Source organism: Montipora foliosa, chromosome 6, assembly GCF_036669935.1.
Source record: "Montipora foliosa isolate CH-2021 chromosome 6, ASM3666993v2, whole genome shotgun sequence".
NCBI lineage: Eukaryota > Metazoa > Cnidaria > Anthozoa > Scleractinia > Acroporidae > Montipora > Montipora foliosa.
The window spans coordinates 20,166,623-20,194,598 of NC_090874.1; the positions used below are offsets into that span (position 1 = coordinate 20,166,623).

Genomic DNA, 27,976 nt, shown 5'->3' on the forward strand with positions numbered 1-27,976 from the left:
AGGAGCCTTTTCGAGGTTGAAACACCACTTCATTCGTGCCTTGGCAAAGTACTGTTTCACTTCTGTGTCGTTCATCAGTCGTTTTATTTCTCGTGCTGCTGACTTAAAGGTTTTCCCATTGTCAGACACCATTAACAGTGGAGTACCACGGCGGGCGGAGAATCGTCTGAGGCTTCTCAAGAATGCAGAGGTGTTGAGGCTTGGTACAAGATCCAAATGAATAGCCCTGGTAACGCAGCACGTGTAAAGACAGATCCATACTTTCTGCTGGGGACCAGTATGATTTTTTACATAGAGAGGGCCCGCAAAATCAACACCAGTGTAGGCAAATGGTGGACACTCCTTTACCCTGTACTCCGGGAGGGGTGGGGATGGTGGAGCCTGATATGGCCTTCCTTCCAGTTTCCGGCAAATTACACAGTTGTACAGTAGCTTCTTTACAAACTGCCTGCCCTGTACAATCCAAAATCTTGCTCTTAGTTCTGTAAGGGTCAGCTTCACACCACCATGCATGACTCGTTTATGGCTGCCCTGGACTATCAGGGATGTGATGTGATGGCCTTTATCCAACAAAATAGGGTGCTTGATTGAAGGTGGTAAGTCTGCCTTGGAAAGACGACCATTACATCTCATGCATGATCCCTTGGCTATCAGTAAAGATGCCAAACTGCTTTCTCCAAATTTCGAACTTGGGGTTCTTGCTTAGGGACTTCTGAACTTCCTTGATCCAGATAGTTTCGGCGTCTACCATGATTTCTTGAGCAGCAGACTCACTTGGCGAAGGGATGTCCTTCTTAAGCGATGACTTCATGGTCCTTACAAACTTGAGAACCAAGGCGGTAACTCTTAGCAGTCTCTGCAGATCACTAATGTCTTCCGCTCTCATGATCTGCGCTATACCACAAGGTTCAGTTGCTGCAAGAAATAAGGATGAGGTTTGGCACTTCACTTTCTCCTCAGCTCTCACTTCCACGAAACATTCTTCAGGGATGTGTGTACTGTTGAACACACTCTTGGTGTCTTCTGTAAAGCATGTTAACCACTTGGGACCTTCCTTCCAAAGGGGACACCTTGAGAGCTCCACGGGACTCAATCCTCTCGAGGGGATATCGGCTGGGTTATCCTTTCCGTTACAGTGCTGCCATCTGCTTGCTGGAACAAGGTTCCTGATCTCATTTACTCGGTTTCGGACGAATTGCTTCCACTCTCTTTCCTCGCCCTTAATCCAAAACAATGTTACTCTCGAGTCAGTCCAACAGGTCGTGTTTGTAATTGTTACATCCAGCTCTAAAGCTTCCTTGACATTTGTGATAAGTCTCGCTAGTACCAAGGCGGCAAGAAGCTCTAGTCTTGGAATAGTTAATTCCTTCACATGGGCAACTCTGGACTTGGAGGCAACCAACTTCACATAACTTCCAACGGTCGTCGTCACCTGCAGATAGATGACCGCAGCATAGGCTTTACTGGATGCATCGCCAAACCCATGAAGACTACAACTGACGACCTTGTCTTGAACTCCTTGGAAATAGCATCGTGGTAACGAGAGTGCTGTTACACTTTCTAACCCATTTAGCAGCTTGTGCCACATCTTCAACACATTGCCATTCAGGGGGTCATCCCAACCAACTTTCGTTTTGCAAAGTTCCTGGAAGAACGACTTGAACTCTATGATGATTGGTGAAAGGAATCGAAAGGGATCATAGAACTTCGCAGCAACACTAACAACATTTCTCTTGGTGGGTTGCAAGTCTCTTGCATAGCTCGCTATTTCGGTGAAATCAAACATGAATACATCCTTCAAGGGGTTCCAGCGTATTCCAAGCACCTTTTGTTCCGAGCCGCTGATCTCTTCTACTCCACCAAGCATGCTCTTAGCATAAGTCTTGTCCTCTTCTGACACAACATTCCCTTCCAGAAGAGCTTGGGATGACTGTAAATGCCCAGATTCAACACTAGACGTATCGGCATTAGACTTTCTGGTTTCATTAGACTGGATTCTGTTTGTTAGTTCAGGGGAATTTGACAAAAACTTCCTTAGGTTGAATCCTCCCTCAGCAAGCCTCAACTTAGACTTCAGATATAGTTCATAAGCAGCGTCGACCTCAGAGGCTCCAGAACTTAGGTCATCGACATAAATCGAGCGAAGAAATTTCTCCACAAACTCAGGATCGGCTTCCTTGTACTGTTCAATGTGATGCTTGATTGTGGCATTTAGCAGAAAAGGACTTGATGAGACCCCAAATACAACCCGAGTGAACCTCAGAATCACAATTTCTGGCGAGGACTTGTCTATGTCATTCCCCCTTAGGAATCTTAACACGTCTCTGTCTTCCTCTGTAATTCCCACCATCAGAAACGCCTTTTCCACATCACCCGTCAAGGCCACTTGATTAACGCGGAATCTTAAAAGTACATCAAATATGTTCTCTGCAAGGGGTGGACCAGTGTACACGCAATCATTCAAGGCTACACCATCAGATTTCGCGGAAGCATCGTACACAACTCTAAGCTTGGTTGTTGACTTGTCGGTCCTTATAACTGCATGATGCGGTATATAGTGAACCCTACCAACTCCTCCTTCGCTAGGCTTCTCCACAACTTCAACTATGCCTCTTTGTAGCTGTTCCTTTATTACAGAATCATATTCCTTCAGGATTTCAGGTTCTTGGCGGAGACGTTTAAGAAGGTTCTCTAGGCGCTTCCTGCTTAGCTCATAGTTGTCTGGAAGACTGGGATGTGGTGTTTTCCAGGGCAGATGGACTTCATATTTGTTGATATGGTGTTTTCCCTTACACTTGAAACATTCATGCTTTGAAGGACAGTTTTTGCTGAGATGATCCTTTCTGAGGCAAACAAAACATCTTCCTTGTTTCATGAGAATATTCTTGCGGGCAGCAGCATTGGTTACCATTTTGCAGGAGTTAGAGGGATGGCTCTGCTTACAATACGTACAAGTGGGTCCTGAGTGTTTCGTAAATAAGGCAGATGTAGTTGTACGCATCTGGAAATTTGGAAATGCCTGACTTTCAGCTGATAACTGAGACTCATCATGAAGGACTGTACGCTCTCAGGCTTCCAACTCGTTCTCTAATACACGCATAATAATGTCGAGGTGCCATTCTTGATCCTTTATTTCTCTATTAATAATCAATCGCAGCTCCTGAGGCAGCTTGTTCATAATTATCGATGATAGTAAACTTCCATAGGAGCCTGAAGGAAGCCCTAGAGACTTGAGGCTTCTTACATGAGACTCTAAAGTGTCATACAGTTCCCTCAGCTTTCTTGGGTCTTCATCAATCACTGGGCTGACATTAACAAGAATATCCATGTGGCGATTTATAATCTGTTGTTTGTTTCCAAACCTCTTCTTGAGGATTGCAATTGCTTCTTCGTAATTGGATGCGGTGAGAGACAGACCAGAAATGGCATCAAGAGCTGGTTTCATGAGAAGTGAGTTCAAATAATTGAACTTGTCAATAGGAGCCAATTTAGGATTCTTGTGGATAGAGGATTCAAAGGCATCCCAAAAGGTGGGCCATGTACTAACTTCCCCATCAGACCTTTTCAAGTCCAGTTTAGGTAATTTAACTCGAGGGCCTGTTTCTTGTATGGATGAACTGGCAGCAGGATTACTATTAGGAAGTTGGGGAGAATAATTTGAGGGTTCACAATTTCCAGGAACAACTTCTGTAGATATGTTAAGCCTTACTGGCGATTCAACAGAGTCAGTTGAGGGTTTAACACCACTAGGATCAGCAGATACAGAAAGGCTTACCGGTGTCTTGTGTTTTGGCGCGTCCACGTTCTTCGTTGGGGGTCTCGAAGCTTCCAGTAAATCTTCAATCCTCGTAATTGTGAGTTGAATTAATTCATTTACAAGATCTGCTTCCCGGATTTCGTCTTCAATTTCCTCCTCTTCCACATTTGACAGGATTTCTTCGTCTAAAACCTTCAGGGTTCCCAATTTGGCGCGCAGAGATTCCCTTTCCTGGCGAAGCTTCGACACATGCAGTGTTCGCGCTTGTTTGTACTCGTCCAAATTAACATCTACGGTCGCGGCATCCAATTGCTCGTTAACTTCAAAGGCGATGCGTTTAACGGTGGTTCTGTGTCCTTCGCGCGTTACCCTTTCCCTTGAAAGTTTCCCTTTGGGTGGCATCACTTGATAGGTAGTCGAGTCGAAGAATGAAGAAATATCCAGAGCACGTGCGTGTGAACAAGAATTGACCGGTTCAAGAATTATAAACACAAGGAGTATCACCACAGGAATAATCCGGTTCGAAGTGACCATGTATGAGAAGGTAACGCTATAGGGCGTTTCGCTGGATTCATAGGCTCAAATCTTGAAGTTTCACATCGATTTATTATCAAACACGCACTATTCACTGTACATGCAACAACTCGAATGAGAACGAACAACAACACATGATTCGCAAGACGTGCTACTCACGTGACCCGATGTCACGGGTAACACCATACTGTCCGTAACAAGGTGCAGTTACGCGAAAAAAGCCATTTTACGTCATTATTGTCTAGCCAATCAGCGGTTTTTGCGCTCTGTCTCTTTAAGCATCAAGGACCGATGGCGTTTGTACCGTCGCTGGCTAAGTGAAAGTTATGGTCACACTGTCTCACTTTATCAAGAACAGTTTGATGCGGGTGCCAAGAAAATGAAGGACATCAAAAACTTGGAAGACTTAGAGATACTCAAGAACGCTGATGTCGTCGGTATGACAGCAACTGGTAAGTTATTTTAGTCTGCGTTACTTTGGGAAAATCTAGAGCCTGATTTTGAGTCCAAAATATGACGCTTTTGACGACAAAAGAATCGGCGCATGCAACTAGAAATCTGAACGAAAGGCTGGGGATGATGATTTCTAAAAATCCGGGTTCACAAAGAAACCAAACAGTCCACTGTTTTTATGGATTCTTTCGATTCAAAATCCATTGCGGGGTTCTCGTGAAGAAGGAGAAAACACGTTTTAGGATTTGTTATTCTGGGGTTTTCCCAAAGAAATGTCGCGTTTTGGCTAGTCTCATTTTTCCTGCTGGTTAGCTCTTTTTCACAAGCCAATGGCAGCGTCCAGAGAAATATTATCCGTTAATTCTGACAGCGGCCGCGATAGTCGTTGCCCAAAGAATTTTCTCGGAAAATGTTCTGAACGAAGCTCAAAGTATTTATAGTCCCCGAGCGGGACTTCAAACGCGATGTTTGACAAGTTAGCCGAAAGGTCTCTGATGAGTCTCTTGGTAGGGATGAAACATACGTATGTAAGGCTAGCCACATAATTATCCATTGCGAAACTCTTTCATAATGGCGGCGAAATAAAATATTCTTCTGTTTTAATACTAAGAAGCCTTTCTATCCTCGCTACATTTTTTCAAAATGAGAGCAGTAGGTCTCATTAACATAAATACAAGAAAATGTATAGGTGGTCGCCATTGATGAAAGTGGTCTATCATTGTAAGGCCGCTGACCGTTCAGACCTTGCGAGCTTGCACTAAGCTGATGCGCGGTGTCATTGTTAAGAAACATGGCGGACTCAATTTATCTTGCACCACTGAGAAGAATGAAAAGGACTCCTTTGAACCCAGATACCAATACTAGAAAAGAGCACGGCGTACCTCGAAGGAACTGTGTGTAAGGGTCCAGTGGTTTATTATTATTATTATTATTATTATTATTATTATTATTATTATTATTATTATTATTATAAGAACAGGGAAAGCCTCATTCAGTGCAGTTGACTGGCTTCCTAAGGCTTCGTCTTACCAGCCTATTCTCATTAACAAATTTGTTTGTCTTCATTTTATGAAGACTCAGCCTCGTTTAATTTTTTCGTGTTAAGTGTTTTAGGGATGTACGGAGCAGCATGAGCTCTTATCACTCGGAGCTTGAGGACGGTACATTCTCATATTACAACTGCTTTTACTTCTCTAATTACACCATATTTTAATCTTCTCGTTGACTTAATAGGGCACGGAGTGTAGTTGATTGTCGCTCGCGACCTCATCCCAGCTTTCGGGGTTCGAATCCCTGCACGTGCGCTCCAGCGTTCACTCAGCTTTACATCCGGCTAAGGTAGGTAAAATGAGTACCAGTAATACCGGGGACAAATTGTGCATGAACGATAGGAGTAGCGCCCACCCCTGCGCAAATATGGGAGAAGCTAGTGGAAAAGAAGCCTTCGGGTGTCCTTCGACTGTGGTCAGCAGTCTCTAGTCTTTGGTTGATTTAGATTACTTTCTATTTTTGGTTAATTGTTCAACGGCGAACTCTATCTATGGGAGTCCTTTAAAATGATTTGTGTCGTTGGGCTTTCCTGTTTCAAACGCGCACTGATTTTTTTATTTCCGTGCATCACTTAGGAGCTGCAAAGTTCCGCAGCCTTCTGCAAAGACTAAAGCCTCGAATAACGATTGTCGAGGAAGCTGCTGAAGTACTTGAGTCACACATTGTAACTACTTTGACTCCCGGATGTCAGCATTTGATTCTGATTGGTGACCATCAGCAACTCCGTCCCAATCCCACGGTATTTGATCTCGCAAAGAACTACAACCTGGACGTGTCACTCTTTGAGAGAATGGTAGACAATGGAATGCCTTTTAAGCGGTTGCGCTTACAGCATCGAATGAGGCCAGAAATATCCAAGATGTTGGAACACATTTATGTTAATCCAAAGTTGGAGAACCACGAATCTGTGTTACATTTTGAAAATATCAAGGGCGTGGCTCGTAACATGTTCTTTGTGGGTCATGACCACGGCGGGGTAGAAGACCGTATGTTATTTTTGTAAGACTGCACATTCATAAGAAAGCTATACAGCAGAAAGGAGAGGGGATGAAGGGGGGGGGGGGGGGAGGGGGGGGGGGTTGAGTTTTTGGTGCCTTTTGTCGCAGTAAGGAGGAACCAGAAATGTAACGTATCATGTCGGGCGTGAATGAACCCTTTGCCCTCTTGTTACTTTAAACACCCTCTGCTGGTTGACCCACTGACTAGGATTTCTAGATACCTTACCTTACGTTACCATGGACCTTACGTTTCCATGGTTTCCGGCGCATTAACCATTTTTTCGTTAAGCTGTCTTTAAAATCAAGCTATACCTTTATCTTAAATTAGTTGTATGATTTTCCTATTTATTAGCTTAAGAGTCCATCACCCAAGATTGAAATTTTAAATTGGCCTTGTCCGCATCAGCGTTAGAAAAGTGTTTCTTTTTAAACCAAGTTTTGCGGGTATATAAACAAAAGAACAAATCGGCTAACTCAATGTTGTACCCGAATAAAACGTTTTTTTCCAGGTATTTTCACATCATTTAAATGTCACTGCTACACAGAATGCACAAAGAACACAAACACGATACACAAAGAAGCTTAACCGTGGGAAGAACTGAATTGGGTACAACATTTGGTCTATTGTTTTTTTTCCCGCAAAATCTGGTTGCAGTTTTGGTTTTGGTTCTATTTTCAAATAGACATTTTACTGACGCTGATGGGGACAATCTTACATTTGGTTAATGGACTCTTGGAATTCTGCTATGTGCGCTGTGGGTCAACTTGAAAGACCGATCCGAATATGGTTTCTTCGGAAAACGTTTGACGGGGTACATTTCATTAATTACTATTGCAGGATTTTCTGGAGGAGGGAAGGAGCCGATCAAATGAACACGAAGCCAAGTTCCTGGCTTCCCTTTGTCGTTACCTAATCCTTCAAGGCTATGACAGAGAAAAAATCACAGTCCTTACAGCTTACACGGGGCAGTTAATCCAGCTCAAGAAGGAAATGCCCAAAGATTTCTTCCGCGGAGTACGAGTCTGCGCTGTGGACAACTTCCAAGGCGAAGAAAACGACATAATTCTGTTGTCACTCGTTCGAAGCAACGAAGAGGGAAAAATCGGCTTCCTTCAGACAGAAAACTGCGTGTGTGTCGCATTGTCTCGAGCAAAAAAGGGGTTTTTCTGCATCGGTAACATCAGCTTTTTGAAGGAAAAGAGCACGTTGTGGCGCAAAATTATTGACGACATGGAGGAAGAAGGGAATGTTGGAAAAGCTCTAACACTCACCTGTCAGAATCATCCAAGAAACGTGATCCACGCAGCATGTGCGGAAGACTTCAGGCAGGCTCCCGAGGGAGGATGTACAGTGCCTTGCAACACGCGACTAGAGTGTGGTCATGTTTGTGAAATGGCTTGTCATCCAACAGATCCGAAGCACGAAGAATACAAATGTAAAAAGCCATTTGCGAAGTCGCTCTGCACACTCAACCACAAGTGTAAAAAGAGATGCTTCCAAGAATGTGGTCCCTGCGCACAACCCGTGGAGAAGTTCCTAAGTTGTGGCCATATCCAGATGGTTCCTTGTTTTAAGGACCCCTCTGAGGTGAAATGCAATTCACCTTGTGAAGAGATTTTGCAATGTTTGCACCAATGCCAAAATGTGTGCTCTGAGGATTGCACAGTCAAGTGTGCTACTATTGTAAAGAAAATCTGGCCCTGTGGACACGAGAATGATGCAAAGTGTCACGAAAATCCTCTGCATATTTCTTGTAATGCGACATGTGGTGTGACGTTGAAGTGTGAGCACCCCTGTGCCGGTAAGCCTGCGTTTGTAAACGTTTGCCAACAAGACGACTGTCTAGCATTCACTTCACACTATAGGAGTATATTCATGTAGCAGAGCAAATGCACCAAAATTTCAAAACGCAGGTTAATGACTTTGAAAAAAAGCATTAACTTTTTTGGTCTATGGACTGAATCACATGATTAAGGAATCATTTAGATTTGTGGCGACATGTTTCTACTCCTGTCCTTCCCCGAGTCGGAGTAACCATACGCAACGACATTTCTCTAAATTACTAAAACTGTTCCCCAGGAATTCGAAAATAATTGCCGTTTTGTCCAGTTCCCTTTTAAAATGTGACAAGAGCACTTTGAAGATGCCTCTTTCGTGACTTGGAGAGCGCCATCTTGGATATGACGTGTTATGACGTAGCAATAGTCAACAAACGTGTTCAACCGTACCAAGTTCTTCGTTCCCCGATCATTTTCTCAATGTTTTGTGACCTTTCTTTCCCAAGAAATTCAAATGTAAGATGAACTATGGTAAACGGTCTTGTGGTTCAATAGCTAGTAGGCCAAGTAGGCGATAAGTGCGACAGAAACTCAAGTCACCTAATACTTGTAGATTCTCTGGTCAATCAAACTAGGCGGCAAAAATTAGCCAGAGCAAATGTAAACAAGACAAAAACCTTGAACATGCGACATAGAAATATTCGACAAGCGTACCTTCTTTTCTTTTTCACTTTCTTTCTTCTGCGACAGCCGTCTTTGATGCTTCAGCAAACGTATTTGTTTCGCCGACGAAACTTTCACATGTTGCTTAATACACATAGCAAGGCTTTTTCACAGCAACAATTACCGCTGTTGGGGTTTTACGCTTTCGAGGGACATAAAACTAGACACATATTTAAAAAAACAAAACAAAAGATTCCACCGGAAAATGAAAATTTAAAAAAAAGTTTGGTTGCGAAAATAAAACATGGATGGATTCCTCAAACCTGAAAACCTGACGACTATATTGTCTGTTAGGGTTTGTCATTTTCCTAAGGGGGACTTTAAGCGGGATCTTCAGGTATATAAATATTGTTCTTGGTAACATTCGCTTCATACTGAAATCTCAGTCAACTAGTCCAAAATATCATTATATTGGAGCGAGAAAACTGAATCAAGCAATATATAGTGTTTATTTCACAGCAGTGAGCGCGGGATAGCACTGCAAGCTCTGTTTCGCTTCGTAAAACTCCGCATATAATTCACATTTAAAACCCTCTTTAACGACCACGAGGTAAATCTGTTCTCATGGTGGAGCCAATATTAATACAATTTACCCTCTGGATTAAGATTCAAGTCTACAAAGTATCGCTCTCTTCGCCTGTGTTTTCCTTGTTTACGTCAAGTACATCTAGTCTTCCGGAGAAATCCTTGACTATTGCTACGTCATAGCCTCGTTTGCATTCACAAAAACAAAGATGGAGGATTTCAATTCAAAATTGCCCATTTTTGAAGCGTTATTGTTGGCGATTTAAAGGGAAAGTACAGTCTAGAAAAAGTTTCTCTAAATCGAAAGTTCTTTACCTGTATTGTCATACTTGACCACTCATTTGGACTGAATGCAGTGTTTAAATAGCCAAGAATAACGCTTCAAAAATAGGCAAATTCAAATGGGCCATTTTCGAGTTCATGTCTGCCTTCTCCTCAAAGCGAGTCTAAGTGCAAAGTTTTTGTGATGGTAATTAGTTCTACTTTACATATGAATGAAAACTAATTTTCATAACAAAAACTTCGCACTTAGACTCGCTTTGAAGAGGAGGCAGACATGAACTCGGAAATGGCCTATTGAAATCCTCCATCTTTGTTTTTGGGTATGCAAACGAGGCTATGACGTAGCAATAGTCAAGGATTTCTCCGGATGACTAAATGTACTTGAACACTGAGGCGAGGAGAGCAATACTTTGTAGACTTGAATCTTAATCCAGAGGCTAAATTGTATTGCTATTGGCTCCACCTCTGAACAGATTTACCTCGTGGTCATTAAACAGGGTTTTATATGTGAGTTATATGCAGGAGTTTTACAAAGCGAAAGAGAGTTTGCAGTGCTATTCCGCGCTCATTGCTGTGAAATAAATGCCTGGAAATCAAGGTTAATCTGTCTACCGTGGCTCTCTACGCGATCCCTGTTACAACTTCAAAACAAACGATCGATTTATATATTTCCATGAAATGGTGAGAGTAAATCGTTTCAGTAGTTTCTATACTGCTAACAAAATTTAACCACATTTCAAGTTACGTTTATTAGCGCGTAACAGTGAAAGACGTCTATATATGGCTTGATTCAGTTTTCTCGCTCCAAAATAAGGATATTTTGGACTAGTTGACTGAGATTTCCATATGAAGCGAATGTCACCAAGACCAATATTCATATACCTGAAGATCCCGCTTGAAGTCCTCCTCGGTAAAATGACAGACCCGAACAGACAATATAGCAGTCAGGTTTTCAGGTTTGAGGAATCCATCCACGATTTATTTTCGCCGGCCAACTTTTCTTTAAATTTTAATTTTCCGGTGTATGCTTCGGGTTTTTTATTTTTATACGTGTTCTCAAGTCTAGACAAGTCTAGTTTCATCCCCATCGGAAGCGTACACCCCAGCAGCGGTAAATGTTGATGTGAAAAAGCCATTGAGCAACATCTGAAAGTTTCGTCGGCATTTGCGGGAGCATCGAAGACGGCTGTCGCTGAAGGAAGAAAGTGAAAAAGGTACGCTTGTGATTATTTCTTTCTCGCATGTTCAAGGTTTTTGTCTTTTACATTTGCTCTGGCTGATTTTTGTCGCCTAGTTTAATTGACTAGAAAATCTAGTATAAGTATTAAGTGACTTGAGCTTCTGTCGCATTTATGGCCTACATGGCCTACTACCTATTGAACCAAAAGACTGTTTACCATAGTTCATCTTACATTTGAATTTCTCGACGCAGAAAGGCCACACAAGAATGAGAAAGTGATCGGGGATCGAAGAACTTGGTAAGGTCGAGCACGTTTGTTGACTGTTGCTACGTCATATCCATAATGGCGCTCTCCAAGTCACGAAAGAGGCAACTTCAAAGTGCTCTTGTGACTCTTGTCACATTTTAACAGGGAACTCGACAAAGCAGCAATTATTTTCGAATTCCTGGGGAAAAGTTTTCGTAATTTAGAGAAACTTTTTCTTGACCGTACTTTCCCTTTAAACACATTAAGCCCAAATAAGTGGTCAAGTATGACAAAGCAGGTTACGAGCTTTCGATTCAGAGAAACATTTTCTAGGCCGTACTTTCCCTTTCATGATGGTAACGCCAAACAGTACTCCACTAAACAGCTTATTTCACAAGGAAAAGAACAATAGAGTGTTTTCACATGACGTCAAGGCGGCCATGTTGGAGGAGTGAAACTAAGGGTGCTTACCTGTTGTCAGAACTGGCCGGGCAGACCCAATAATTTGCAAAGAAAATGCAACAATTTGAAGGAAAACTTGCATGATAATCCCTCGCATTCTTCTCGGGGAGTATATATCATCCTCGACATGTGTTAATGGGGATGCGTTGTAGAGTTAGTCCTTCCAATATGCCCGGTCTGGCCGGTCAGTTCTGTCAAATGGAAAGCGCCCTAAGAAACAGCGGCCATGTTGGAGGAGTGAAATATTCTTTTGGGAATTGAACTATATTTTTATGAAAATTCTTTCTTTTGTTTTAGTATTCAAATATGGCTGCTGGTCTCATGAGCAAAAACACTCTATAGCTTTCCACACTTTATATGTTCTGCTCGTGCGTTTTCCAGTTTGGTGCATTTCTTTGCCGTCATTTGCCCAGGGCTCTCCATGCCCTGATGCACTCCCGGTTGACCATGCTGGCTTGGTTTCTGGAGATAGCACCTCACCATTAAAATCTTTGTATAAATCTCGGTAAGCTTGTATGATAGGGTGGACCACCCTCTTGCCGAGATTTCGGTTACCGAGGTGGAAATTTTTGCCTTATTACAGAGGTTAAGCATGACGTTTACGGCCAACGGCAAACGGGAAACGGCAGGCTCCTGCTTGTCATGAAAGCGTGAAAATTCTCTCATTTTAACTTGTCTCGTTCCTTTGAGACGTTGCTTGATATATGGAGCTAACAGGACCTGAAATGAGCTAATTTCAAGCAGGGTTCTTACATTTTTGGCATAGCCCTAATTTCACTCACGACGTTTGCCTTTTGGCGTAAACGTCATGCTTAACCTCCCTTATAACCCTTCAGCCCGCGGTTAACGGGACTGGGGGTGTCTCTTAACTACAGAAAGACAACGGTTGCTAAGGACGATTTTTAGTCTAGAGCCCGACAAAAAGGTTGCATGGGTGCTTCTTTCAAGTAACTTTTTCAATGGAAATCAGACATCACTTCAATCAGAAGGCGCATGCGCAAGTAATCCCAGTCCCGCCCCTGCCGTGCGTTTTAGTGAAACACATGTAAAATCTCTCGGGAAACGAAAGGAGGAGGCGGTTTTTTCACCGGATGGAAACCCTTCCTATCATTTTTCGTAAACTTAAGCATGGAATTTCTATTTAGACAAAAAATGGAACTGATATTTTTAAAAAATTATCAGAAGGGGGCCTTTTTTTTCAAATCCATGTCACGGATTTTAAACCAAATTTCCGTAGCGGTAAGATTAAAATCAAACATTAATAAAAACGACACAACTTTTAAATTTGCAAGAAATGTTTCTTCAGTTGAAGGATGTTTTCAAGTGAGTGACTTAGGTTAGCCTTCAATTCCTCTAAGTTAAGTAAGGTTTAGTGTGAAGGACTCGATCCCCAATGCGCTCCGTCCCAGGTGCTTTACAAATTTACATGTGCAGGATGTCATACCTGTTATGTCGGTGAAACCACTTGACATTTTAGCACCAGGGTTCGTGAGCACTTACTCTCGGATCGCAATTCCCGTATCTATAAAAATCTTCAGGGTTCTGAGTCGTGTAAGCATTAGACTTGGCTCTTACTAATTTCCAACTTAAGATCAAAGAAGCCCTTCGTATTGAAAGGGAACGACCCGCATTGAATAAAGAGCTCAAACATGTTAATTTAACACTCTTACTTTAATTACTATTTGTATTCAACATTTTTCACAGATTTGTACTCGCACCTTTTTATTCTCCCACTCCGTTGTATTCCTTAAGTATTATTTAACTTTTTTTTCTTACTGATTTGTAACTATTATTCTACAACTTGTAATTTACACCTACTTGTTACCTACCTTATATAAAGTCACTCACTTGTAAACATCCTTCAACTGAAGATGGGTACTGAGTATCCGAAATATGTCTTGCAAATTTAAAAGTTGTGTCGTTTTTTTTTAATGTTTGATATCATATTGATGCGTTAAAAATTTCTGAAAAACATATTCAACTCCTGAGTTTTTTGACATTTTCTGTTTTGGTCATGTGACTCACCAAATATGGTTGTGAGTCGAACGAGACAAAGAAATGTTAAATAGAGCACACTTGGCAAAAAAGGATAAATGTAGCGGGACTCGAAAAACGACTTTTTGAAGAAGTTCAAAGAAATGGTTTAAGATTGTCCGGTCCCTTGTAAAGTTAAAAGAGTTTTGAGGTTCCTTCAACAAAGAAAATCGAGAAATTCTCGCTATGCTTGTTCGTTACATTTCACTGGGCTGAAAATTGTCATATGAACAAAAGCAAATTTCACCCCGGTAACCGAGCGAGGCACTTGGCATACCGAGAAGGAAAAGGTATGCCACACGTACTGGCTTGCAGCCAATATGTCCAGTGAACCAACTCTGACAATGAGCTTTGTTCTTTTGTGTCGGAGGGAGTAGTTATCGATTACGAAAAGTGTCGTATCAGGTTTCTTGAAAGACCAAGTCACAGGGATGGCTCATTAAGCTGTTTTTTGTTTTAAATAATAGAGAATGTCTTGAACTAGAAGTTACGCATTATCTCGCAGTCTAAACGCTTGATGCAGAAAGTGTCTTTATCTTTCAAATCATTTCATATCCTTGTAGAGGAAACATTGTTGGCAAAGGAGGGGCTTTCGGCAAGACTTCTGCCCAGGGTTAGGAGTCTTAATGAGTCTCTTTCAGGGCACAATTAATCCTTCTTCACACTTTAATATACTTTAGGTACCTGCAGTAGCTGTTTGCGGGGACGTGTTCATGAGCCATGCAAGGCTGTATGTGCCCGACCCCTTTTCTGTGGCCACAACTGCTCTGAGCCTTGTACCAAAAATTGCCCACCCTGCAAGGAGCCCTGCGGAAACTCCTGCAAACACAGTAAATGCAAGCAGAAATGCGGTGAACCATGCAAACCCTGCAACGAGCCATGCATCTGGAAATGTGAGCATCACAAATGCACCAAGCTATGCTCCGAGCCTTGCAATCGTAAGCGTTGTGATCAACCTTGCAAAAAACGCCTTCCTTGCAAGCATTTATGCATTGGTCTTTGCGGGGAAAACTGCCCCAAGAAATGCCGAGAGTGTCACAAGGACGAAGTCACAGAGATTTTCTTCGGAACCGAAGACGACCCGAATGCACGGTTTGTGGAATTAGCCGACTGTGGTCACCTGTTTGAAGTAGAAATGATGGATCATTGGATGGATCAAGCACAGGAAACCGAAAATGGAAAAGCTGTTGATGTACAGCTTAAGCGCTGCCCAAAGTGTTCGACTCCCATTCGCACCAGCCTGAGGTACGGCAACATCATTAAGAAGATCCTCGCAGACTTCGAAGAGATAAAGAAGAAGATCTTGCTAGGTGAGGAGCAGCGCAGAGCTGTAGTAAGCAGGCTAAGACTGAAGGCTCGAAACATTGTGAAATTTCCTAACGACCAAGAGCAACTCACGAGGGCGCTTGAACACTCCAGCCTAACCGATGAACAAGTGAACGTTTACGAGAACCAGATCAGCTTTTTGTGTTTTCTTCAGGCGCTCAAGGATAAGATTGAAAAGGGAATTGAAGGTGACGATGAGAGAGCAACAAAAAGCCACCTGGTTTATGTCCTACTGGAAACTAAAGAAGATCTTCAAAACCTGGTGGAGGAACTTCGGAAGCGTGTAATGGGAATTCGCGTTCGGTTCAGCGATCAAGAATTGGAGGAACTCAACGAAGAGATGTACCGAACACAGCTAGCTGTTGACGTAAAATTGCTTAAGATGCAAATTAAAGTTCGGGGCGTCAGTTTGGATGTTTTTTATTCATCGTTACTTAATCAAATGCAAAGAAAACTGGATTCAGGAAAGACCATCGGTAAGACTGACACATTTCACTCGTTTTAGACTGGTTTCTCTGGTTTTCCTTACCTGTTTATTTATTTTCTTTTCATATGATCCAATCTTATTCAAACTAAATTTTATCTTGGCATTTTCCTGTCAGAGCACTTTTCACTTTCCTCGTGCCCAGACTTCTCTCAAATCATCATTACGCTTTTTTGGTAGTTCGCGTTGAACTTCAAGAAGGACCTGCGTAGAAGGCAACGTTTTACACCAACCTGTTTTTTGCATGATCGAAACTAAGGCCCCGTCCACACTAAAACGATCGAAAACGGATGTTTTCAAAAACGGAGTTCCACGAAAACGGAGGTTTTCGAAAACACTTTTGAAAGTGGAGACTTGACAACGGAGGTCTATCGCTCTTGACTGGATGGTGAAAACGGAGTTTTTTGAATACGCGTGACGTCATAATCATTATCATGCCTCACTTTCCCGCGCGTTCAGACGAAGACTAAAGCCTGGTAACAAAAACGCATCTTTAGATCTCTGTTTTCAGTCTCTAGTATGGACAGCCGAATACGATGTAGAAACGCCACTGTGGACGCAGGTTTTTTATCCGTTTTCAGGGACCCGGAGGCTTTTGAAAACGCATTAGTGTGGGCGGGCCCTAAAAAGCAAGGATTACACACCAAACCAAAGACAAAGAGAAAACAATAGAAATAACGTCAATTGAAAATTAACTTTCTCGTGACAGTTAACTCCGGCACATGTGGTTTGATTCTTACAAGAGTTTAAACGTTAAGCGTTTAACGATTTTCTTCGCTCCTTTTGTGAAAGATAAAATAGCCACTTAAAGCATATTACGAGAAATTTGCTTAAAGGAGCGAAAATGTTATCCTCCCCACCGATTTGTGTGAAATGTTTAAATGCTTGCATTTGAGGTGCCAACCTGCCATTAATTTCATGAATTTTTAGGAAAAGATGACCGAGAGCGCTACACCAATCACATTAAGAGGATCAGGGAGCGGAATAATCTAACGGTGTTCTATCAGGACGTGACTCGGCAAGAAAAAGATCTGATTGTCAAAGCTATGGGCTTAACACAAGGACATTGGTTCAAGTGTCCTAAAGGTACGCAACGTTTTAAGGAGAAAAAAGAATATCATTTTATTATATATTTCTTAGTCAAGTTTCAAACTACATTACAATCTTTCGGGATAATTTTCTGATTTCTAGGTTAGCTGAAGGCATAATGTCATGGATAGTTTTAAAATCACTGTCTATACAATCGGACAAGAATGTAAATATCAAATACAATTGAAAATTTGTTCGAATTAAATTTATTATAAAAAAAATTAATTAATAGACCGTATTTGTATTCTCAGTTTGGATTCAAAGTAGCTTGCAATGGAGGCTAATGCGGGGGAATATCTTAAAAAGTATTTGTATTTGAAAAGATTTCCCCACATTAGCCTCCATTGCAAGCTAGTTCCAGTCCAATACTGAGTATACGAATATGGTCTATTGAATTGACTTCTTGCGAAATATTTCCGACAAAGTTTTCGATTCCCTATTATAATATAATAAGGATATTACGCGCACTCTCATTGTTCAATAGCTGTGTTTAGATGAGAGTATGGAAACACGGCTGTGACATCACACGAATTTTGATTGGTTATGTGTTGTCAGGTGCGCGTTTTGATTGGCTGGTAGGAAATATGAGCGTAAATCAAGAGAATCTGTTTCAATCAAGATTTTTCCTTCATTTGTTTCCTACATTTGTCGAATTATCTTTGAGAAATATTTTATAAAAGCAATAGAGGACTTTTTTTCCGTGTTTTCATAGCCTCATCTAAACACTCGGGGAAGTTGGCAGAATTACGTTTAAGCGAACAAGTTTGTTTGTTTGCTGCTGGCAAAAGTCTATGAAGCTGATTTTCTTCGTCATTTAAGATGGAATTAAGTGTCTTATTACATACAATTTGATTATAATTTAATACTGTCAGTGGGAATTCCCGCTCTACCGTGCTTAGGGTCTCAGAGTACTCAATACATAGGTAAATAATGACTAAAGCTCTCTTCTGTACACGGGTGTGGCTCATTCTTTAAATACGCCGGAAGAGGAATTACATTGGAATAGGACCAAGTAGGGTTTCAGCGCAAAGAAGTACCGAGCAAGAAGATTCTCGTGATTTTGCCTCGTGAAAAAGCTGGCGTATTTCGGATTTTTCAAATCCCTCTGCAGCGTTCGTTTATGCCCAGAATGCAAGAGAGTAGATGCTTGCCGAGTTTGATAGGCGTCACAAATTGTGCCATTACCTTTTTAAAAAAATGTAAAAAAATGTAAATGCTTTGTTTATAGCGGGCAGAGCACTTAGCTATCAAGCTAGTTTACAGGCACTCTACTTTTAACGATCTGAGAGAAACAATTCAAACTTAACAGAAAGATGATCAAGAACCCCAACTGGCAGGAGGCAGCCACTTGGCTATTCACAAAGCGTGGTGGAGTTGAATCCGGGACAGTCGAAAACAAATCCAAACCAGGGGCCCGTTTCTCGAAAGTCCCGAAAACTTTTCGGGCCAGAAAAGCCATTTGTGAAACTGCCAACCACTTGTTTTGGAAAGCCGATCTTTTAACATGTTTTCAAGGTAACAAAAAGAAAAATAACTGTGAAGTTTGACGACTTAAATCCTCTCCGTTCTTGAGATACAAAAGGAATTGTGACACCCGAAAATGGCCGGTAAAGTTTCGGGACCTTCGAGAAACGGGCCCCTGAGGTTATAACGGCATTTGAACCCCGGGCAACCTCATGCAAACCCAACGCCCAAACCAATGGACCACGCTCAGTCTCTGACCTTGGCCATTACGGAAACAGTTAAAGAGGTGACAGTCTGACATGACTTGATGCTACTTTAGTTTGAAATGTACTGACTGTAACTTACGAAGTGACAACTCAATACGCAACGTTTCGATACAGTCGTGCACTCTTGCTAGTGTTTCATCTGGGGTAAGAGTATGTCCGGAAATGCAAATAATTAGCTCATGTGCACGCCGGTTTCAATAAGCGCCTCGAAGAGTCCTCTTGCTCTGCCACCTAACTTTAACATCGCTCGTGTCAAGTACACACTGACAATTAAGGGCACAAAATGTCCCCTGAACTCTGGCGGATAAACAGCTGGATTTACCCCAGCTTGACCCGCTTAAATGGACAATTTTGAGCAATTCTCTTTTTATAGACACCCGTAAAACTTAATCGGCCCACCGGGATTAGGCTCGATATCCGCCGCTCACTCGAGTTCGGCTATCCTCCCCCGAGAAGAGACGGCTGGACGCGTGAGCGATAAGTTGTGTCTGTGACGTAAATTCAAATATAATTTATGCGAAGTTAATATTTCCGGGAAAATAGCATTAGACATCCCAAAACACTGATTTTAACAAAACAATAATTACATAACAATGCCTAAAACGTCTGTGCGAAGTTTCCAGAAGATACAAGCTTGCGTTTGTGGTTAAATGATATTCAACCGGCGAATCATCAACAAAACAGACAAAATCTTCGGCCGCTTCAGCTCTCGGTCGACCTCATCGACCCCCTCGTTTGCCACCAATAAACTCAGCAGTAATTTCAATTGATCTTGAGCAATTTTACTTGCTCTTACATTAGCGAAGTCTGAGGAGAAAATTGCAATAGCAATATATTTGAAAGCCGTATTTTGACCTTGGCGCCAACTGTAAAATCAGTGAAGTTTCCGAACTCAGGCGGTAGAAAACGACACAATCCCCTTTCTCAAGCTTCTCGAACACTTTTCGTTGTCGAAACTAGGATGTTTCCTACCTCAAAAGCACTGTAAACCTCGAACAGGCCGGGTCAAAGAATACCTTCGCAGCCAAAAAATATGATAGGCTACTTCGGAATATACTGTAATACTCTTTCTTTGTCCCCCCAAATTTTGCATAACCATTTTATCCAGTTTCTGTTGGGACTTACAACGGTCCCAAGAGAAAACAAAACGAACAATACTTATTCAAAATTTGGGTGGCCAAACAAAGAGTATTATGGTATTTTCCGAAGTGGCCTATAATGCCAGACCGATTTGTGCAGGCGAGTTTCTGATTGGCGGAGATTAACAATGGCTCACCTCACGTGTCCAGCCGTGATTTCGGGAGTGAGCTCTGGCTCATTTCCCGAAAGAGCGGCTGGTAATTGAGCCTACACCGGGATTCAAACCCAAGACCTCTGTGAGAAAACAACAAAGAAATCGAAATTCTCCGACTTTCATGGGCTCAACGTCTGTTTTGAATTCGGTTTGCTGTGCGAACCATTCTGTTAAATAATGGCAAATTAATTGCCACTCTGTTATGCTATTTTATTGAGTTATTGATGCTCTGTTGCTATATTTTTTTACATTTTCGAAGTTTCAAACTAAATGAACAAGCTCAACGGAGGAGGAGGCTGACTTACCTTTGAAAAGTTTAACACCATACTTGGTTGCACTTTGCGTTGTCTTAGGAACTGCACTTATGCCTATTTCCAAGATTTCCTCGTCGGCTGGCTGCTGGCACCCACTTTGTTTTGCTTTATATTCACCGCCTAGCGCGGTGAATATAGCGTCATATAAGGAATATCTCAACCAATCAAATTGCTAGAAACTCTTTGTTCAACTCTGAAATTATACAAAATACATTTCGTTCATTCAATTATTGTTGGAAATAGACTTAAACTTTACGGGATACTGCTTGTTGGATATCAAAATTGGGCATAAATCTAACTACTTGTATTTCTGGATGCAAGTGGGTGGAGCATCTAGAGAGCTTTATGGCTGAAGCAAGAGCTTGTATTTTTGATCCTAGGTCATATTTACTGCATCACAGAGTGCGGTGGAGCTATGGAAGAAGGCCGCTGTCCAGAGTGCGGCTCATCTATTGGAGGACAGAATCACCAACTGAGAGCGGATAACCAATTGGCCAGTGAAATGGATGGCGCACGTTACGCTGCGTTTTCTAATTTAGCCAATATCAACAACTTTGACTTGCGTGACTTCATTTGATGCTGTCATATTTGTAACAGTTTCCCGACGTTAAAAGAAGAGGAGTACGCACAGTGAATCTGAAGGAGTCAAGCAAGGGTCCGTGATAGTTTGTTTCAAGGCATGTTCTAAAGTTTTTCATTTTGATTTGTCGGATCAGGGGCCCGTTTCTCGAAAGTCCCGAAAAGCCATTTGTGAAACTGCCAACCGCTTGTTTTGGAAAACCGATCTTTTGACATGTTTTCAAGGTAACAAAAAGCAAAATGACAGTGAAGTTTGACGACTTAAATCCTCTCCGTTCTTGAGATATAGAGGGAATTTCGACACCCAAAAATAGCCCGGAAAGTTTCGGGACTTTCGAGAAACGGGCCCCAGTCCCCGTTTCAGTCCCGAATGTTCTCGAGCCTTTTTCGGGTGTCACAATTTCCTCTGAAACTAAAGAACACAGAAATTCTAAGTCATCAAAGTCCACAATCATGATTTTGCCTTTCTTCATCTTGAAAACATGTTAAGAGGCTAGCCTATCAGAACAAACGCATTGCCGTTTCGTAAATGGCTTTTTCGGGTCCCAAACATTTCGGGACGGGTAACAGACTTCGGCTTTTTAGAGTCTTCTCTGAATCCACCTCTTACCTGGCTGACTTACTGCGCGGAGATGACGGGAACGCGTTCGCATAAGTGTAGTTTGTATGTTTTTACAATTTATCATTTTAAGTGTTAAAGTATAGCATATGCAGGTTTTCGTTGATGACGTCGTGCTTAGACTTCAGTCTTGAAGATATCAATGACGTCACCTATTGTGCAATGTGAAAACCAGAACCTCAGTGACTGCCGAAACAAAGTTCCTTTGTTCCTGTGATTAGTATATTTGAATGACAGAAGAATGTCTGTTAACCTCTTCAATTTCGATGATTGTTTAACTTAATACAGACTCCATGACAATGCGCTCGAAGTACTTTTCTCCGCGACCCGTCGTCGCATTCTATGAAATGAGTAATTTGCACAGGAAGACATGTTTAGGGGAATCTGCAGTTGAATCTGCAGACGTCGTTGTTTGCATAAGCGACTTGTGAACTTATTATTGACATTGTGGCATTATGCCCCGCACACGTAGAGAAGATGAGTGACGAGTAATGAGCCAGCGACGAGGGCAATTTCAGCAACTTCTGAAAACACAAGTGATATTAATCCTTAATTTTACGAGGACCCATTGCGATTACTTGTTAATAACATAGAGGGCAAAATTTTCTTAACACTGTTGAGGCACTTCGAAAAACAGACAGCTAAGCGGAGTTAAAACACTCGTTCGCTCGGAAGCAAAACAACTAACAAACAGACAAGCAAGTCAACTTGTTCTTTGCGTCCAAAACAAGTATAGATGATTGTTATTTACGTGCACTCGAGAGGAAAATACGAGTTTCATTCCTGAACAACAGTAACAACGATTAAACCAAATGTTTAGCTTCAATTTATTTTATTCACCTGTGCTGTAGAGGTTTTTACCACTTGCAAATACGCATCCGTAAACATAGCAAACGGTTTGTCCAAAGAAATCCACCAAATTTGAGCTACTTGTTCCTCCCGTCAATGGCAAATTGTTCTGTGACCTTTTTTGTTGAGCTGCAAGATGTCGTGGTAAACTGAAAGCCCTTGACGAAAGGAATCATTTTGTTTTTCAACCACACAATCCCGCTACGCCAGGCGCCATGAAAGTCGATCCAAGTTTTAAGCTTTTCATGAAAAAAATCTTTTGCCCTTCTTCTTGTCACTCGAAAATTCAAATTCCAGATCATCTTTTAAAACTAGTTCTTAATCTTTATGCCTTTTTGACGAATGCAGCGCGAATTAAAAGACAAACTTCGATGAACTCGAAGTTGTTTTGCTCAAACAGAAGAAACCAACTGAATGTGGAAAAGTTACGTTCAGCCTATTAGGAGCGAGAATTTTTGGCGCTCGACCAATCGTGAGCGAGTAATTTTGCCCTCTTCTCAAGCAAAATTAAGAAAAAATGCCCTCTTCATTGACCAATCAGTATTCAGTAATTTTGCCCTCTATGTTATTAGTGTCAAAAGCAGAAAAATGTAACAAATTCACCACAAGCAACTCGTATCATTTCTTTATTAGTATCTTTTTCAGTTGACCAAACAACGCTGGGAAGGAAGCCTTAGTTACTAGAGTTTTGTCCATATTTTAACAGGGGAATTGTAATATGGATTTTTAACATAGATTTTTGGGAAGACCGAAGAACATTTCTCAGAAACTACTGAGAAAGGTGAGAATTTCTTAAAAGTAGTAATGCGTGCTGAACTCGAGGGCCGTAGAGAATATCGACACTAAAAACCTCTCGGGGGAAAAAAAAGAACAATTAAAAATAAAAATGTAATTACTCTTCTCCTCTCCAGAGGTGAGGATTCGGCTCTGATTATTTATATATATTCCTAAGTTGCATGGAACTCTTTGACACTCTTCAAAGAGAGTGACGTAAGGCACAGTTTCGAAATAATATCACGATAGAATTGTCCCCACGTTCGGGAGACCAGCCACCGTTGTGAATCGCTGAACTTGGTAGAAGATGGGCAACAGTATATATTTTGTCGGAGAAACTATCTCAAATGGTTAGCATTTAGTTGTGACGTATCTGTAAGCAAATAATAATAATAATTTAATCATTTCTATCGCGCCGGCTACATTAAAATATGATCGCAGGCGCGTTACAATCATTTGAAAAAATAAAGCTGTCAACATGTATACAAATATTAAAAAGCCTAGGTAAAATTACAATATTAAAAAAATGAAAAATATCAAAAAGCCTTGGTAAAATTACAGTACTGATATATAAAAGGAAAACCACAGAATATATCTATTCATACAAAGTCCTTATAGGCTTGTCTAAGTAATAAAGTCTTTAAGTGCACCTTAAAGGAGTCCACTGATGTTACTTTCCTTAATGACTGAGGAAGCGAGTTCCATGATTTCGGGGCAGCAGCACAAAAGGCCTGATCCCCTAGTGTTGTCTTTATGCGCACTCTAGGATGAGCTAACAGTAGCTCGCTATTTGACCTTAGAGAATAGCTGGATTCTGCTTTAATAATTATAAGGTCGCTGATATATTTCGGTGCCATACCATCAATTGCCTTATATGTAATCACTAAAACTTTGAAAATAATTCTATAATGTACAGGCAGCCAATGAAGTTCAAAAAGCACTATTGAGATAGGTTCAAAGCGCGGTACATTGCAAATAAGGCGCGCGGCAGTATTCTGAACACGTTGTAATTTAGACAGTTGAGTTTGAGGCAAACCGTACAACAGACTATTACAATAGTCACTTCGACTCGTCACCAACGCATGCACAAGCAGTTTAGTAGACTCAACTGACAAAAATTTCCTTACTCGCCTAATATTATGCAGATAAAAGTATGATACACTACAAATTTCATTAATATTAGTGACCATACTGAGCTTCTGGTCAAACCAACAGCCCAAGTTCTTGGCTTCATGGCAAGGGTTAATGAAATGATCACCGACAGCAAGGGGCTCTACACATAGCTTTGCTAACTGCTGTCTTGTACCAACCAGTAGAAACTCTGTCTTCTCATCATTAAGCTTGAGGCGATCCATTAACATCCATTGGCGAAGGTCATCTATGCATCGCTGCATATGCAAAAGTGGCTCTACATGACTCTCACGCAAACCAGGCTTGAACGATAAATAAAGCTGTGTATCGTCAGCATAACAATGCACTTCTGGAAGATGACGACTGGTTATCTCGAAAAGTTTTGAAGCATAAATCATAAACAAAATAGGTCCCAAACAAGAACCCTGAGGAACACCGCACTGCAAGGAGAAGCTATCAGAAAGAGTTCCATTGATTGTAATGCGTTGGCTCCTATCATGCAGGTACGATGCAAGCCTCTCCAGAACTTTGCCAGAAACGCCAAATCGAGTTTGAAGACTCGTTAGCAGACTGCTATGGTCAACAGTGTCGAAAGCGGCACTAAAATCAAGAAAAACCAATAATGTCACGTGCCCTTTATTCATATTCATCAATATATCGTTTTTAACTCTCAGTAGAGCCGTCTCAGTGCTATGATATGATTCTTCACATGAGCCGATTGCAGGTCTGGGTAGAGACCATTAGATGAAATGTGCGCAAATAACTGATCTGAAGCTCTGAACGTTCAACTAGTTTAGAAACATATGACAAATTGCTCACAAGACGGAAATTCATATACAGAGGATCCAGTCCAAACCGCTTTAATAGAGGATTTACCAAAGCTTCCTTCCAGACATGTGGAAAGTACGCGTTGTCTAGGGATAGATTGATTATATGCTTTATGGTAGGTCTACAGTACATCAATGCAATCACTAACAAGTTTGGTCGGCATTGGATCAAGGACACAACACTTTTTGGAAGATCTCTGCAGTAGCGCAATGACATCTTCATCACTCAGAGGACTGGTGTGAACTCATGGAATGATTTCGCAACCGATCGAGGAAAGTCATATTCAGCAGGATCACAACAAGCCCCCGAGGCAGCGTCATCAAGTTCCTTGCGAATGTTAGTTACCTTTTTCACAAAGAAATTACCCATATCATTCGCAAGCTGGAATTTATCATCATGCGGTGGAAGAGAACTGCCAGTGTCGTGTTTTAACAATCTCCTGGTGGCAAACAAAACTATTGGATATTGGAAGAATAAAGTGAGAGGTCTGGATCCGATTTGCTAAATCTCTATGTCAACTTTCATCAGTGAAATGGGAAAGGTCCTTTTGACAGAAGCTTGTTTACGAATCATTACTTTATATGATGGGGTCACAATGTTCCTACAGAAGCGTCATTTACCATTTCGTTATCGAAGCCATTGATCTCATGTCTGCGCATGATCGTCTCTCTCTCTCTCTCTCTCTCTCTCTCTCTCTCTCTCTCTCTCTCTCTCTCTCTCTCTCTCTCTCTCTCTCTCTCTCTCTCTCTCTCCAGATTCTCAGTCAGTTTGAACTGTGAACACACGGTCCGCCAAGCTCTTGTTCAGTAATCAGTTTAGCTTTCGCGGGAATGTCTCGACGTCAATGCCCTGATTAAGTTGGTAAATTAGCATAGCCCAAGGATATGAAATTGCTGCGGACATTATTGCGAAGGGTTAAACATCACCCTTCACTTTAAGTTCCTTTCTTGTTTACTTTTTAATCTTGGAATCCTCGTACTATTATGCACGTTTCGACAACAATGTCCGCAGCAATAGTCCCTTTTCGAATTTTACCGAGTTACCGCTGAATACGAACACCAATACACCACTTTCATAAATGGCGACCTATTTTATATTCTTTTGTATTTATGTTAATTAGACCTACTGCCCTCATTTTGAAACAAATATTCTTTTCAAATTTGCTCGTCGTAGCAAGGCTAGTAGGGCTTATTAGTATTAAAACAAAAGAATATTTTATTTGGCCGCCATTATGAAAGAGGTCTATGAGACATTGATACAGGGTTAGTCTCGACGTAAAGTAAAATATTCACAAAAACCGGCAGGAAGATACCTGAAATTTGAAAATTAAGCAATAGACAAAGTTGTAAAGTTAACAGGTCATCTCTCTGGAATTTGTGAATATGTTCACTTTAGGTGGAGGCTAACCTTGTAAAAATGAGCTCTCGGTGCTTTTATTCATCAGTCATGGCGAACTCGAAACTGGACAATTTCATATCCTTTGGCTATACAATTTACCAAAAGGAAGATAACTATTTAAAAGTAGATTTTTCAACTTTTCAATATCTTCCGTTTACCTGTCCAAACTGAGAAGAACTATCCAAAATGCATTTGGAATTGAACGGACAAAAATGGCGTTCTGGGTTATGTCAAGTTACACTTTCAAGTTTGACGGAATTTTAGATATTTTTCTCAAATTCATTTACACTTAACACACCATGACCTCATTCTTAATTTTGATAAAGAGTTACCTGAACTCCTGATAATCATAAAGGAACGGAATTAAGACTGATAGTAGAGCAACTTTGAAGCGGCGACTGTGTGACCACGCCTGATGATCTTCGTAGACATCAGCATCAAAGAGAAGTTTTTCAAAGTTCGATGGTTGGGCCTAAGGAGCTTGGCGACTTGTAGAGTAGTGCAGCACTCGCTGCAAATTAATCATCACATCCATGTGATGTTAGATTTCTGTCGGCGCTCATGATGGAGATGGAATTAGATTGTACCTTATTAGGAAATTACCGCTCCATGAAATTAAGGTATTGGAAATTAACGCGACTTAAGTTAATTAACTCGAATTTAATGTAAAACGAATTGGCCATTTCCGAGTTCATGTCTGCCTCCTCTTCAAAGCGAGTCTAAGTGCGAAGTTTTTCTTATGATAATTAGTTTTCATTCATATTTAAAGTAGAACTAATAACCATCACAAAAACTTCGCACTTAGACTCGCTTTGAAGAGGAGGCAGACATACACTCGGAAATGGCCTATTTGAAATTAGGAAAATTAACGCGGAGCGGGAGGTAGATTTTCACGAAGGAAATTAACGCGATTAAGACACAGTTGGTGGTGACCACTGGAACAAATTTATTTAACACTGGATGCAAAATAAACAAGACGCCTATAAGGGCGTATCCGTGGAATGCGCAAACAGTTAACACAAATTGTCCAGTTACGGTGAACTTCAACTACAGGTAAACTTCGGAAAATGGCGAGAGATTACCAGAAAGATAAATCTGTAATATAACTTGAAGTTTTTTTGTTGTAAAAACTCATTAGTAATGTTACTAAATTTGCAAATGCAAACAACGAAGCCCTATTACAGTCAACGGGCAGTATAGCGGACACCCTCGGGACCACGATTTGGTGTCCGTAATAGCGAGAGTCCGTAATAGCGGGGTGCGAGAAAATTTTTATTTTAAACCATATTTACAGAAGGGGTCACATGTGTGTTCATTTTCATTAACTCCAGTATCCTTTCCAGACCCGTTGTCGCACGCAAAGAGCGTCAAAACTTTCTTTATTTACAAACAGAGCAGAACTTAACAGAACAGGAGTTACGTACCCTTTGTGCACAGTACTAAGTACGTAGAAAACAGTTATCGTATGTTGCAGCAATGTCCATCATCGTTTTGGTTTCCTACTGTACTGAAGTACAGTAACCTACATTTCTAAAAA

At 41.3% G+C, this 27,976-nt stretch overlaps 3 protein-coding genes across 3 annotated transcripts in view; 1 reads left to right on the forward strand and 2 right to left on the reverse strand.

Moving 5' to 3' along the window:
- The window catches only part of LOC138005150 (uncharacterized), a 1,254-nt gene extending 741 nt beyond the window's left edge, over positions 1-513 (reverse strand). The window contains exon 1 of the mRNA XM_068851425.1: positions 1-513. This exon is cut by the window's left edge and continues 741 nt beyond it. Within this exon, the coding sequence (XP_068707526.1) occupies positions 1-513 (513 nt within the window).
- Positions 514-622: 109 nt separating this feature from the next.
- On the reverse strand, positions 623-2,911 carry LOC138005151 (uncharacterized). Its single transcript, XM_068851426.1, has one exon. The coding sequence runs from the start codon at positions 2,909-2,911 to the stop codon at positions 623-625; it is 2,289 nt and encodes a 762-aa protein (XP_068707527.1).
- A 1,514-nt stretch (positions 2,912-4,425) lies between these two features.
- On the forward strand, positions 4,426-21,945 carry LOC138005152 (NFX1-type zinc finger-containing protein 1-like). The gene is made up of 7 exons (XM_068851427.1): positions 4,426-4,450; positions 4,537-4,743; positions 6,370-6,770; positions 7,631-8,594; positions 14,705-15,826; positions 16,765-16,920; positions 20,642-21,945. The coding sequence occupies exons 1-7, from the start codon at positions 4,426-4,428 to the stop codon at positions 20,836-20,838; spliced, it is 3,072 nt and encodes a 1,023-aa protein (XP_068707528.1). The 3' UTR covers positions 20,839-21,945.
- The last annotated feature ends 6,031 nt before the right edge of the window (positions 21,946-27,976 follow it).

Bases quoted from the DNA above. Each gene is read 5' to 3' on its own strand.
- LOC138005151 (XM_068851426.1), bottom strand. From the start codon at position 2,911: ATGGTAACCAATGCTGCTGCCCGCAAGAATATTCTCATGAAACAAGGA.
- LOC138005152 (XM_068851427.1), top strand. From the start codon at position 4,426: ATGATTCGCAAGACGTGCTACTCAC. The intron at 4,451-4,536 runs GTGACCCGATGT...ATTATTGTCTAG, and splicing joins TCGCAAGACGTGCTACTCAC to CCAATCAGCGGTTTTTGCGC. The intron at 16,921-20,641 runs GTACGCAACGTT...TTTTGATCCTAG, and splicing joins TTGGTTCAAGTGTCCTAAAG to GTCATATTTACTGCATCACA.